Source organism: Ostrinia furnacalis, unplaced genomic scaffold (genome assembly GCF_004193835.3).
Source record: "Ostrinia furnacalis isolate ACB-3 unplaced genomic scaffold, ASM419383v2 OfSCF4915, whole genome shotgun sequence".
Taxonomy (NCBI): Eukaryota; Metazoa; Arthropoda; class Insecta; order Lepidoptera; family Crambidae; genus Ostrinia; species Ostrinia furnacalis.
In genome coordinates this window covers 781,277-796,333 of record NW_021135154.1, presented here as the reverse complement: position 1 = coordinate 796,333, position 15,057 = coordinate 781,277, and the positions used below count along the sequence as shown (strand labels likewise).

General features: G+C 38.2%; 1 protein-coding gene across 1 annotated transcript in view; it reads left to right on the top strand.

Moving 5' to 3' along the window:
* The first annotated feature begins 335 nt into the window (after positions 1–335).
* pb (homeobox proposcipedia) overlaps positions 336–15,057 on the top strand; it is a 58,143-nt gene continuing 43,421 nt past the window's right edge. Inside the window, exons 1-2 of the mRNA XM_028314885.1 lie at positions 336–572; positions 13,411–14,051. Of these exons, the coding sequence (XP_028170686.1) occupies positions 13,574–14,051 (478 nt within the window). The 5' untranslated portion in view covers positions 336–572; positions 13,411–13,573. The remainder of the gene's footprint in view (positions 573–13,410; positions 14,052–15,057) is intronic.

Sequence of the window (15,057 nt, the reverse complement as noted above, 5' to 3'; positions counted from 1 at the left end):
CCGATAAGTCAATTTTCATTACCAAAAATCGAGTGCAGCTTTGCAAATCGCTAATTTAAAACTAAAAACTTGGAAACGTCAAACGAGAGAGATGAAAGATAAACTTGCGCGGTGGTGTGAAGAGTAAAGAGAATGCATTTAGTAGGTGCATAGCTTGAAGGGGAACGGTCTGAACTCGTAGCACGAGTTTTATGAAATGAGTCGTATGTGGTTACAATAGTGTTGGGAGTGTGATGTTGTCATTTCGGAGTTACGACGTTATTCCTCTGACCAGTGTGTAGAAGTGGGCATGGCGGCAAACGAGCAGTGACGATTCGTTTAGTAGACAGTTGACAGTCGCCACGCCACACTGACATTCCGATAGTAGCACTGATAACATTTTTCTATTGATGATTTTTTGCTGACCTTCCCGCGTGGTGCTTAGTGTTTGATTCTTGGACCTGGACTGTAGGGTGATTTGAAAACTGTAGTTGAGTGGTGCAAGTGCAGTGTTGTGATAAGTTGTCGATGACTCGATTGATGTTGACTGTACCGTGCTGTGTAACGGTGCAACTGTGACAATGTGTGTTTGAGTAAGTTACTTACAGTAATTTTTATAACTTGGTGATAACAATAGTATTTCCATTTTAAATACTTATTTGTTGGGAACTTGTAAGTGGTTTGTGTTAAATATAAATTTAAATTCAAATGGTTATTAATATTAATTAGAGAATTATGTATTAATGTCACCTACTTACAAAGGAAATGAAATGTAGCTTCGTAGGTATGAAAATAATTTATTAAGGTTAATCTGCATTTTAACAGTCCGATATTTTTCATACAAAATAAATGGTATATCCCCGTTATCCCCACAACAGTATCCGCTAACTTTGTGTTGAAGAAAATTGATTTGATCAATGTGGGCTAAATAAATGTTAAATTACGCTACTAGTTTAGGTACATCATAATAACTAAATTTTATAAAGCAAGAAATCTGTAAATTGACATAAAATTTTATTACTCAACCCTAACAAAACTAAAAATTACACTCTACTTTTCTACTAAAATATAACTACTTAGGCATTCTTGTAAACAAAACACACAATGAACATACAGAAATCATAGTTGTCGAAACACGTTCTAAGGTATTTGTTATTTACCCCTTTCTCCTTGTGGAGCATAGGCACAATAACATGAAATCATCACTCAATAAAGCGATACCATAGGCTTCATTGTTCGATTTTCAATAAATAAATAAAATTATTTATTTCAGATACTAAGTAAAATCTTAGGCTGATTTAGTATTTTATTTCTGAAACAGTCAATATCAAGATAATTTTTAAAATAAAAAGTTTCACATGAAGGTATCACGCTACTGTCCTACTTTATCATAATTTATTCATATAATTTCATACACAGACCAAAATCCGATGTTATTAAATTATTAAGATTTGGCAGACCTTTCTTCAAGCAAGAACTGAGTCTTTCTAGGCTTTCAAAAAGCATACCTAGGTAAATTTTTGTTCACACTGAAAAAGGCTATAAAATCCTGAAATAGATACAACCCCTAACAAAACATGATTAGCAAACTTGACATTTTTTTTTACTAATTGACTATTTAAGTAGGTAATAGTAAAGTTGCTTGGTAGATAAATCTCTAATTCTGTTCTGTATGTTCAAAAATTGTTGGAGTAGGTAAGTCTTATTCTGGATAAGACCTCAATGTAAAATCCGCTATTTTTGGTATGATAAAATTTCAAAACCTGTGTGATGATTGGTTTTATATTCTACGTAATGTATTCGCGATACTCAGTTTATCTTTGTCTTCACTTTAATGTTAAAATCCCCTAAAAACCGCTGAAATCTGCATCTACGTGGTTTCACATTTTTATCGTAGGTCCACGGATTTCAATTGAGAATTTTACCACAACTGTACCTACACCAATTTTAGCGACACTTTTTACCTTAATAGTTAAATAAGAACGTCTTGTTATTATCCCGGTTGTCTGAATTTAATAATTTTCTAGCATTAATACCGCCTAAATCGCGCCGATTCAACGTTCGCATTTTATAGTCAGTAGTGTGTGGTGTGCTAAGACTTCTATCCATTCGTTAATAGTAAGATCCACACGTTTGATCTTCACAAACTAACTATGATTATTTTGTGTAAGGTACTTAGTAAAAACAGGTTTTTACATTTTCATTAGTTTATTTATTGGGACTCAATTCTTTTCGATACCCATCCCTTACCACGATACAAGCCTTTTACTAAATAGAGCGTATCATTCCACGAAATCGACACACCATTACGATGCTTTCATGGTATTACTACTGTATATGATAGGTTATTACTTAACTATTTCTAGATTAAATATTTCAATATCAAGTTGTCTGTAGCGCGGGCCCGCCTCCCGCGTGGGGCGTCGTTCGCCCAGACACGCCCACCGAGAGCCTCATACTCATGCATGCTATGTACTACCATGTGCCACGATACACTAAGTAAATAGAACTTGAGAGGAATTCGTGCCTGAACTGCAAACTTGCCTGCGGCAAAAACGGCGGTAGCTAAAGATAATTCAGCATGATGTAGAGCTTGATGGTAGTTGATATATTTCCTGATAAGTTATTAAACTTCAGATTTCTTTAAACTGCCTGCGTTTAATTGTGAAACTTAGATTGAAATGTATATTAATGTTTATTACGCCGGTAAAACACTAGTATAAAAAACAAGTTAAAATCTCCATAGCCAAATAAATTTTAATGTAGAGATCTACCAAGTGTTTTTACGTTACCAGATACGTTGCGACTTTTCAAAACTTAAGCAATATGTGATACAAATAGGTAAATATTGTAAAACTTTATTTAAAAAGCCTCATCTCCGTAGTGGTAAAAACACGGTTTAGTAGAAGACTTAATGGAAAGATGATGAGGACCTAAGATACGTCCCTAGATTCATGCAAAATGTCTGTAGAATTGATCACATACTTACCGCCTTATCAAGGACATTCTAAACTAGGTGAAATACTTTTATACCATATCATATAGGTAGCATCTTTTTTATCACATATCCTATAGGTAGCATCTTTTTTATCACATATCATACAGGTAGCATATTTTTTTATCACATATCCTATAGGTAGCATCTTTTTATCACATATCCTATAGGTAACTACCATCTTTTTATCACATACTAGCTGACCCGGCGAACTTCGTACCGCCTTAGCGTAGAGATTTTCTTAATATTTTTTTCCGTAAGAACCATCCTTGGACTTCCACAAACATTTAAAAAAAAGAATTATCGAAATCGGTTCAGCCGTTCACACGTGATGCCGTGACAACGCGAAACGGGTTTCATTTTTATATATATAGATTCTACAAACCCGTTTCATATACCGCTAGATCTTCTCTTTTTATGAAAATGCGAGAAAATTGGGTCACAAACTGAGCCACAATATTACTGCCAGACTACTATGTTGTCACGAGTGTGTGAAATGTTTCTATGAGAATGTTTCTCGCTCCATGTTGTTAGTTTGTTATGTTTTAGTAAATTCAACAGAGAGGTCTTTCGTTCGTGCGTTTCAGCCAAATGACGTCCACTGCTGGACAACGGCTTTCTATCGACCGGTCCTGCGCTGCCCTCATCCAGGTTGGTCTTTAAGGAATTTAACTTCGATCTCTTTGTCGGATTTATAAGTGATCTTTCACTGCAAATCAAAGTATACGCCCTTCCTAATCCACTCTACATGATACTTTTCATATTTTTCTCGCTTAGAAGACTTAACGAAGCGATCACGAAATCGAATCTGTCACAAATGTTACATTGTCTAAGGGGGCAGGTCATCTTGTCATTTTGTCTTCGGATTTCCCACGTTGTTATTTTATTTAGAGGCACAAATAATAAAATTACTCCCTTTTTGTATCAATTAATCAATACTTCATCATACCACCTCATTGTTTGTCAAGAACTAAAAGCAAACACGACGGATTAAGCTCTCACCATGATAGAGCGTATCAAGCTAAACGTTGCAGCATCTTAATGTAGTGGAAATAGATGCTATTTTGCGACAAAATTGCATAGTTTGATGTGCTGTGGATGTACCTTATAGAAGTGTTGTACCCCTTCAGTGATCCATCACCGCTGTCAATCTCGCTGCCTTTGTGACACACTTTGCTGCTCTTATTATATCAATCAAATAAATACAGATACTCATAAAGTAATAATAGGTATTATTAATTCATCAAAATAGTGAAACAAATTGCTGTAGCTGTAATGCTTTCCAGAGAAACATCACTGTAATTTTTCTCTAGAATAATAAGCTCATAGTTCTTGTTATTTAGGAACGTATCTATTAAAACTACAACTTTTTGTTTAATAGGTCTTGAATAGCTATGCCTAGGTAATCATTCATCATCTCAGCCATAGGACGTCCACTGCTGAACATAGGCCTCCCCCATTGCTTTCCATGCTGCCCGGTTGGTAGCGGCCTGCGTCCAGCGCCTTCCTGCTACCTTTATGATGTCGTCGGTCATTGACATCCTTGTAATAATAGATAGCATTAAATACTGATTCTGAAACTTTACCAGGAGTTCAGGAACCGGTTAACCTGACCCTAAATATCATCATGTTTGTAATCCGCATTCACCTTCTAATTGCTGGTGTAAAAATTACCATTAAGATTCAACAAATAAATCTCGATTATACAATTATTTTTGAAAGTTTATTTAGGTTCAAGCCCCAGTTGCTCGTGTAGCATCAAATAAATTTACAAGATACAAAGAACGATATCAATTTTGTTTGTCGATCGCATTTTCTCTTACAGACGGTATGACAGTGCTTACTCAAAGCTTCACCCCTTCGTGATGGATCACCGACAGTGCCACTTCTGTGACACAAATGATTCTGTCAGTGAGTGGCAAGTTTTGTTTTGGTACTGAGTTGCATTTTCAAAAGCGGTGGTGTTATTATTTTTGATATTCATCGGTAGTGAAGTACTAACACTAACTTTACATCAAACGTAAATTACCATACCTACTTTTTTCATTGTCTTTGTGTTACAAATTTTACATAACCAAGATCGGGCAACTTATAACCTAACCATCTTACAATATCTATCAGTAATTTGCTCAAATATAAATCAAAACATTTATACTTCTTGAGAAAATAGCTAAGAGACTTAATTTTTATCGAAGTTGCCAACTCTCTAAAGACATTGTTGCCATCAATTGATACTTAATCATCTCATTCACTTTTAGTATGATCAGATTAATATTAAAAGTATTTTTAGGATTTTCACATTAGCAAAAGTTTGAATAATATCATTCATTTACTAAGGTACCTATTGATTTACTTCAGTTTTTCATCTCATAATGACTTATGAGTATGACTTATGAGACGAATAGCTGAAGCTGAATAACGGTTTATAGGCCGCAATTGTTGTTAATTTCAATTTGCTCTCGCAAACCATAAGATCCTCCAACCCCCTAGCGATCCATCAACAATCTCAGCCGGGGCTGGTAACGTATGACGTTTACTGCCGAAATTATGACGCACGGCTTCCGCAGAACACCACCAATAGATAGGGCTACAATACGATACACGTACTGATAACCTTATTTGCTTTGCTTNGAATGACGTAAAAGTAATTTAAGATGTTTTAAAAATAGTTTCAAAAAATATAAATGGGTGATGAATAAAGCACATTGTGAGCTGTTATTTAACAATTTTGGAATAAAATATTAACAAATATTTCATGTGAAATGTGGCGCGGACTAAGAGTTGACATATTTTTGTGGAATGACATTGACATGTTATTTGTTTGGACTAATAAATAGTTCTTACAAATCATCATTTTGCTCTTAAGGAGCCTCTACATGTCTCATAATCTTTTTACCCTACCAGCGTTTCGAGACCAACATTTGGCAAGTGCTGAGAAGAAGCGCCGCAACAAACTCAGTCACCACTGTCTGCCGGTTAATATAAATAAATAGAAATAGTAGTAGTAGGTACCTTCGATTCAGGAGCAGTTCACTGAATTTACCATGCATTCTTGTATGGTGTATCTTATAAGAATGGGTATACAAGATTGCGTGGTATATTAAACAAGGTAGTGACGTGCTAATTTCTAATTTCTAATTTCACTCATGTCTTGTGAATTTGTGAATGTATTGTGAGCAGTTCTTTTGGGATTTCTTCCAACTGATTGCGGTTCCATTGACAGATAACCTTATCTATCTTGTAAAAATAATCATCAATTGCACAAAGGTCACAGATTGAGTCACTTACATTCTACTTTGAACTTAGTACCTACTTAAAGTATTAAAAAAATCTTTTCAAAACACTTCCTTCTAGGGTATATCTAGTTTTTGTATCATGTTTATCTACGCTTTACTGTGACTAACAGACAAACCCGTGTGTGAGTGACCCTAATATTCCAAAATTGGACGGAACCTAAGAATATCGTAAAAACTTTTTGCCTCCAAAGAAAATAAGTTACAAACAAAAAATCCAATTAATTCCAGCAGCTAGTCCATGCAAAAACTCACCGCGGACGTGTCAGTTGGTTTGATTAGAAGAAAACGTGGCCTCTCGTAATAGAAAGTTAATTCACCGACACAAAACGCATCTTACCTGGTGTTATGAGGAAATTTCTAATGCACTGGCAACATTTGCATCTGCGTTTAGCGGATCGACGATTTCACCAAGTGTTGCCAGTTTTTATTGGCATCCGATCTTGCATTCACTTTGCATATAGAGTGGTTCACGGACCGACAGTTTTCATAGTAGACTGGTAAAATTTTCGCATTATATTTTTAAGGTATTTGTATCTAACTGCTTTGTTATAGGTAAATATTTGTACCTATGAAACTATCGATAATTATTTATGTTCTTAAAAATTTATGTGTTGTGGTTATAAGTTAATTATAATTCCTGTAATTCAGTTAGCATTTCCTCAATTTTAACTTTTAAATTTGTGTTTTTAATGTTTTTTCCTAAATTTGATAAATATTGACAGCACATTACAAGGTTACATCCACATTGTGATCTATTTTCAACTTGTTTTACTAAATAAAATGTCGTCGTTGTCGTCGTTTCAGCCAAATGACGTCCACTGCTGGACAAAGGCCTCCCCCAAGGTTTTCCACAATGAACGGTCCTGCGCTGCCCGCATCCAGGCTCTTCCCGCGACCTTTACCAGATCGTCGGTCCACCTAGTAGGAGGCCTGCCCACGCTACGTCTTCCAGCCCGTGGTCGCCACTCGAGAACTTTCCTGCTCCAACGGCCATCGTCTCTACGAGCTATGTGCCCCGCCCACGGCCACTTGATTTTAGCAATTCTGCGAGCTATGTCGGTTACTTTGGTTCTCCTGCGGATCTCCTCATTTCTGATTCGATCACGCAGGGAAACTCCGAGCATAGCCCGCTCCATCGCCCTTTGGTTGACCTTGAGCCTTCTTATGAGGCCCATAGTAAGCGACCACGTCTCAGATCCGTATACCATCACTGGCGACACACATCGGACGGAACCTAAGAAATATTCATTCCTAAATAAAATATTCATTAATTAAGTTTCTATAAGATTAAAATATTTTACGAGGAATATTCTTCTTTTTGATCGATTGGTAGCGGCCTGCATCGATTGAATCGATCAACTTGGAAAGCATTGGGGGAGGCCTATGTTCAGCAGTGGACGTCCTATGGCTGAAATGATGAATGATGATGATTCTTCTTTTTAAAATTCGCGTGAGCCAGTCGTATTATGACTATTTACATTACAAGTTTCAGTAGGAAACCCTAACTTCTATAAAATCGTCAGTGATCTTACCTATTGTTAGAGACTTACGTCAGAAATTACCTAGGTAATTCCTTTTCACACGTGTAACTTCTAAAATAGCCTTATTAATCAAAGGCGTGACGTAAGAACACACGCTTACATAACTTCATTCATTCTTGTTGTGCTATTCTTCATCACGCGAGTGATGTTAATAGAAGATACTTAACTTGCCTACCTGCAGCATAACTATATTATCAATTAGGTATTTTTCATCAAATTCTATGTAGGTATGTTACATTTAAAGTTGATGTATGTAACCACTCGCTGATTTTTGCCTCAAAGAAATAATAACATCATGATTTTTATTCTAAACCAGTAACATCCCAGGACCAGGACTTTCCCACCTGCTGCACCTGCAACTCCTGTAGCCAAAAACTAGAGCTTGATAGCCAATAAAAACCAAGTGAATGCTAAGTTATTCCCAGGGGAAAGTTAAACTGAACCTAAAACGAAATAATTTAAAAGATATAGGTCATCAATAACATCTGGTAATTTGGTCTCCATTGCAGAAGCACGACCCACTCTCATTTAACAAATGCAAATTCAGTCTCCGCTCTGACCAGAAGGGTTGATATCCCTTAGTCTCCTCTTACGACGTCTACGAGTACAGTAGGTGTTCTATTCTATTCTGATTTGCACCTTTTCTTCTTCTTCTTAGTCGGGCACTCTTGTCAGAGTGGTCGTGGTTGCGCTGATGAGGTAAATGGTGGGGTGATGTCATCTCCGAGGGTAGCTCTCCTGGCGATGTGCTTCCATTTCTGACGGTTAGAGGCGTCGCGAGTACACTGGACCATTTACTCAGTGGCCTTTGTGATGGCATCTATCCACTATCCAGCGGGTTGGCGATCGACCGCGTGCTCTCTTGCCTTCCACCTGGCCCTGAACCAATCCTACCAGTCTGTCCATCGAGTTCTCATTTCTAGAGACGTGACCAAAGAACTTCAGTATTCTTATAGCTTATAGGTATATATAGCTTAGCTTTGCAGCACGGGCAATTTTTTTTTAGATTATTAGCAATTTGTATTGCACTAATTACTAATAGCACCGTTAGCCCCTCATGATAAGCTAAAATATGCTTGTGTTACGAGTGAGCTCACAACAACAGTCGAGCGGCGGTGGGATTCGAACCCGCGTTCCTCAGATCTCGAGTCGGCCAGTCCGACCCATTCACCATTCGGCTATCGTGACTATGACTCTATGAAATGCCACTATTATATAATTCTCGTGGTTCAGATGCGCAGGCGCTCGCGTGAGAATGGCTAATGGCGGCCGCTTCCTATGACACTGTATGACATGATCCTATCACAGCACTAACTATGCGTGCGGACGACATGCCCATTGTCTGCCTTTATTGGGTGTGAATAAAGAATGGACTGGAAGTTACGATGTTATCTGTTGTCTTTCTATTTACTGTATGAAGTAGGAACTTTATTAACGTCCAACAATGTGAAGGCAAAAGGAGAGTTTTTAGTAAAATTGGTCATAAATAATACAAAATCATTACTTGATTCTTATTTTTATTTAGTCCGTCAATTTGTTACAAACATTTTCTCTCTACCACTGTTTAATCTCCGGATAGTTACATTCTCATGATATTTTTTTCAATAAAACAATTTATTTATAAGTTAGGAAAAAAACTGATAGTCTTAGGCGTTCGCAATAATTGTTAATTGGAACGTGATAAATATTTGTTTTCAGAGCTCTAGAATAGTCATGTTATACATCTAAGCTATTACATATTATAGTTTGATACATTACTTTCAGTATTTTTCACACTTTGTTACACGCATTGGTTTGTTGAGAAAACATTTTAAGATATTCATCAAAGAAAAATCAACCAGCATTTGAAATTTTGAATCTAAGTTTATCTCCTCATAAAGCTGTCGATGCTGCCACACTTAGCATTCAGGATGAACCGCGCTAAGTGACAATGAGGAAATTAGTGGTGAGGATTAATTAGAATTCGTGATGAAATCTCAACTAGAATTTCGGAATACGAATGTTCGCATTACTATGGAAGAGTAATTAATTGAGAGATGCGACTATGAGAGTAAGTTTATGACTGTATTTTATTTAACCTACTTATTCAAGCTTCGAAATATCAAGAAGCATGTAGTAACCATCAATAATTTTAACAACATCATTGATATTTTGTAATAAGTAACACAAGCAAGTTTTTCACGTTCTTTATATTTTGTTTTTAATGTTTACCAAATAATGTTATGTTTTTCTCTTACTAAAATCCAGTAGTAGTAGTTTTATTTTTATGTGATTTGTCAATTTTATCGGTTGTACTCTACACTCTACGGGCTATATTTCACCAGGACACCATGGCGGCGCAACCAGTCGCCGCTACCAACAAAATGTATACAGCTTGGCGCAAACAAACGGACACCAGGTGATCTCTATAGAGCTGTATTATATGTCAACGTGAAATTGTGAACTCTGTCAGTTTATAATATAACGCGTTAGATTGTAAACTAACAGTGGGTTAGGTTAGGTTAGATTGTAATTTAACTACGTCAGATTATAATCTGACGGAATTCACAATTTTACGGTGACATATACATTTTGTTGGTAGCGGCGACTGGTTGCGCCGCCATGGTGTCCCGGTGAAATATAGCCCTACTACTCATACATATCTATTTATTTTAGTTATTTGTATCCTTGTTTTCCTATATAAATTTAAACATGGCAGATGCTATTACTGAACAAAATTATCAAGTAGTTCTGGATAATCACTTTAGAAGTACTTAAGTTTTTCTTCATAATAACACGATGCTGCGTAATTCATACCCTGAGCCTTCATCCTACGCATCTTAAACAGTCAACCACAAATTACCTTAACCGGACTTTAACAACTGCAAACCAGCTTCCTAAATAATGTAATGCCATAATTGAAACAATTTTCCGAACGCACCAACACACCAACAATGTTGCTAACAAGTGCACACGCACATCGTGAATGTGCGTGTCTTCGAACCTGTATTTACGTGTACAGTCAGCGCCAAATAGCTCGTGACACACAAACTAGCCAAATAGTTCGCAACACGTCTATGTTACAATGGAATAATCATCATCATCATTTCAGTCATAAGACGTCCACTGCTGAACATAGGCCTCCCCCAATGATTTCCATAATAAAAAATATAATAATAATAATTAAAAAAATCTTTGGACTTTTTAAACTAAGCCTCTAATCCCAAACTAAACAAAGCTTGTACTAAAGTACTAGACAACGGATATAAGGCAATGTGATATCAACTTTTTAGCCATTTGGGTTCACTATTTGACCCCGACTGTACATATTCCCATGTTATGTGTGTGAGTAAGTTGATTATGTATTTGCGGGTGAGTGTGTTGTGTACATACACACACAGCTACATAGCGTGTATTTATGTTGTAGGCGGCATCCGGGCGCACGCCATTCGATTCCCAGAAGAGGAAATTGTTACGGGCAGCAAATTGGTCCCTAACCACTGGTTTGAGCGGCTCCCGCACGCAGATGTTTCGTTATGTATCGTGTCTGTACATGGACTGGAATTTCTTTGGGTTAGGCCTCGCTCACATGGGCGAAACTTTCAGAGTCGCTGAACTATGTATTTTTTACATTTAACTTTTTTTAAGTACTTTAAGTATTTATTTAAAGACAACCAACAAAACATACACCATATATTCACAGTTTCCTTATAAATAAATTAAGCTAAGGTGTTGCCTTAATTAAAGGTTGCCACGACATGCACAGAATGTTGAAATGAAGTACCATATTATAGCAATAGTATGTAGGTTTCAGGCCTTTCTCCGTTATACTGAAAAGGAATATTAAGACTGAGTTGAACCATCCAACATTAACCTTTAGGTACTCTAACAAATAACCGGGGTTTTTTGTATGGAGTTTGAAAGATTTTGACGTTTGATAAAGTTTTTAAAGTAATTTAAGATAGTGCAACCCAGCCTTTAACTAACGCATAAATGTTTTATGCATAAAACATAAACAAAAATTATTCTGGGTTGCATAATTACAACTTCAAAGGCTTTCAGTAACAGTTTCAAATTTTAGAATATTAACTGTAATCATTTTAGAAAATTGAAATTGAAATTGCAATACCCTCTCACAATATCAATAAAGATTTAAGAGCGTTAAATTAGGAATACTCCTATTCCGTAAGCCAGATTCGCAATACACGAGACGTCTTAAAATAGGGCTATAAACAAATTCATAAGTAGGCAGTGTTCGCGTTTTATGCGTTTTTAAAGGGATCCCGCAGGGGGCGCCTCTAACGCCAAGTGAAACTGGCATCCTGCAGAGAAAAGATGGGGAAACCTCACTTGAACTTGACTTGATGTACAGAATATGTAAATACGCAATACAATTTCCATAAAGTTTTTTTTCAAAGTTAACATTTAATAAAAATATTTTAACTATTGTTGTTTTCGTACTCAAAAAGTACAAGTTAAAACAATACTAATTATTGGACGCCAATTGTAATAATTTAGGCATAAACTTAGTGCCTATTTAGCTTACATAACATCACAAAGAATATCCGAGCCCGCATAACAATATAAAAGGAAATTACGTTTCATTGTCCGTCAGTGTAGGATGCAGACGGAACATTTTAATTCAAAACACAGACCAACCCATACGCATTAAAATAGGTTTAACCGCCAGCCATTCCATTTTCGAAAAATAAAATAAAACAAAAAAGGCGCGCGTTCCCGCCATTTCTCCCTGCCGCGCCGCAAATTCCAGTGGAAAAAATCGTATTTCGAACGCGGTTTGAATTTTAATTGACATTCAGCTGCTGCGGCGCGGTACCACAGAACGGGTATCGCGAGCATTTTCGAGTTTACATCTCGTTTCGGGCGTTGGGGTCCGTTCGAACTGCGGTCTTAGTGCGTATGGTCCACCAGTTGCAGGCAGTTTGAATGATACCACACGTTCACGACCTATGGTGCTTCAAATAAAATGTATACGAAATCATAAAGTATTGTAATCGAAGCAGCGAGGAGAGAAATATCAACTTATAAAAGTTACGCAATGAAATTTTTAAGCTTTGCAAGAAGTAGTAACGAAACTTGTTATGAACGGATGATTCAATAGATATGTGTAGAGCTGTAAATGCTTATCTCTACATTATTTTACTATGAACAGAAATAGGCATCATTCCAAATGTTTAACGAATGTCAATAAAAATATATCGCTACAATTTACATCAGACAATAGGGATTATATTTGAAGGTCCTCTAGCAGTCATTACTCCATCATTATTCAGTGGTGCCCAATTTTAATAACTTCATTGTTGAGCCATCGTCACGTGCTGTACACTCCACGATGCCCGCTAAATTACAATAAACAATTTGGAGCGCTCATTATTTGTGGGTTCATCACGATGTTAGGCAGTCAAATTATTCAACACAAAGCCGCGGTAATGTCAAACATTCGCGAATAATTGCGGAATAACCACCAGACAACCTTCTCCCGTTACGTTTAATTTGGCGCCTTTCAATTCGACTCGACTCCGGGATGATTAAGTCATTCCGTAATGAATTAACGCTGGCCGCCAAACTGCCGACTCAAACGTTCCATTCTCTCTTTCAGATAACATGACTACGAATCGGGATCCAGCGCAACCGTATTTCAAAGTCATCGTCCGATAAACCGAGATGTGTAAACGAAAATGTTGACGCATGGTGCGAAACGGAGACAGAATTCGTCACGTGAATGATCGCGGCTTGGAAGGAGGGTGCGCACTCCGGCAGCGATGCAAGAGATATGCAACACCGCCGCGCTGCCGCTCGACAGTAACCCGCTTGTGCGCAAAATAAAATGCGAAGAGTTCCCCGCGGTGAGAGGGAAGCAATCGAGAGTTGGCATGGGGGTGCGCGATGAGATGGAGGAGGAGTTCGCGGTGAAGACGAGGAACACGCCGCCGATGGGGCCGGCGCCGGGGCCCGAGCACGCGCGCCTGGAGCACGGCAACGGCTTCTGGCTGGCGGCGGTCACGGCGGGCGCGCCGCACGCCATGCTGGAGACATGCACCGAGACCGGCTTCATCAACAGCCAGCCGTCCATGGCGGAGTTCATGACGGCGCTGCCGCAGCTGGGCGGCGGCGAGCTGAGCCCGCAGCACACGCCGCCGGGCTACGCGCCCGACCTGCCCTCCCCCGGCGGCGGCCTCAACGTCCCCGAGTACCCTTGGATGAAGGAGAAAAAAACCACCAGAAAAAACAGCCAACAAGGTAAGTCTAATCTTTATAATCTGATAACATCAAACGAATCCGCAACAATCGTGTTCCAGCGCTAACGCTCCAATCGCGCGCCGATCGGAACGACCTCCTCCATCAAACGACGACGAATTTGGTTTCGTAAGTACGCCTAACTGCCGCGTGAGTAACTACTTCAGAATTATTATTGTGCCTTTCAACGGCAACAACAAATGGCCATTCAACCATTGTGTTCTGGTTCACGGTCCCAGGGTTTCTTTAATGGACATCAAATTACTCCGAAATATATTGAATTGTATAGCGACGACGTTTTGTGTCTGTAACTGTAGTTGCCGGTGGGAGTGGTGCGAGCCACTGACCCGCCTCCAGCGCTCCGTGTAACGGAACGGAATACTCGACATGCACTGTAACCACAAATTATAAGTGAGAACGGTTTAGAACTTTATTTTTAGATGCTGACATGTAAAGTGGATTCCGGTTTATCAGCAATCAAAGACAGAATATTACAGTTCTCAATATCTCATCTGTATTAATTCGCGATGTTCCGCGTTCCATTTCCCACAATATAGTTGTCATAACAGTTTTTGTCGGCGAATGCATCAAAAAACTGGCCCGAATTTGTCGCGGGACAAAGCTACGGATGATCCATCACCATCCGTCGGGCCTGGGAACGTGACCTCACCTGGCCCGCGATTCATCATCCGGTACAAATTACATCACATACACGCGATTCCTTAGTAATCCTTGTGAATAATTGATAATCTAGGAAGGGCCCGGCTATTGTATAGGAAGTATCATGTGAGGGCAAAGTTAATTTACCTATTCAGTGTCACTCAGCTGAAGAATTGTTTTTCATTTTACTCATATAATTTAACTGAAAGTTTACTGTGAATACTGATCATTTGAAAGCTCGAATGAGCTTTCAACCAATGAAAATCCAAAATAATGTCACAAGTTTCCTTTGAATGCGAGTAAAAATTTCATCACAGCCAGTCAAGCTTTCAAGGCTTGTTGTAGTTTC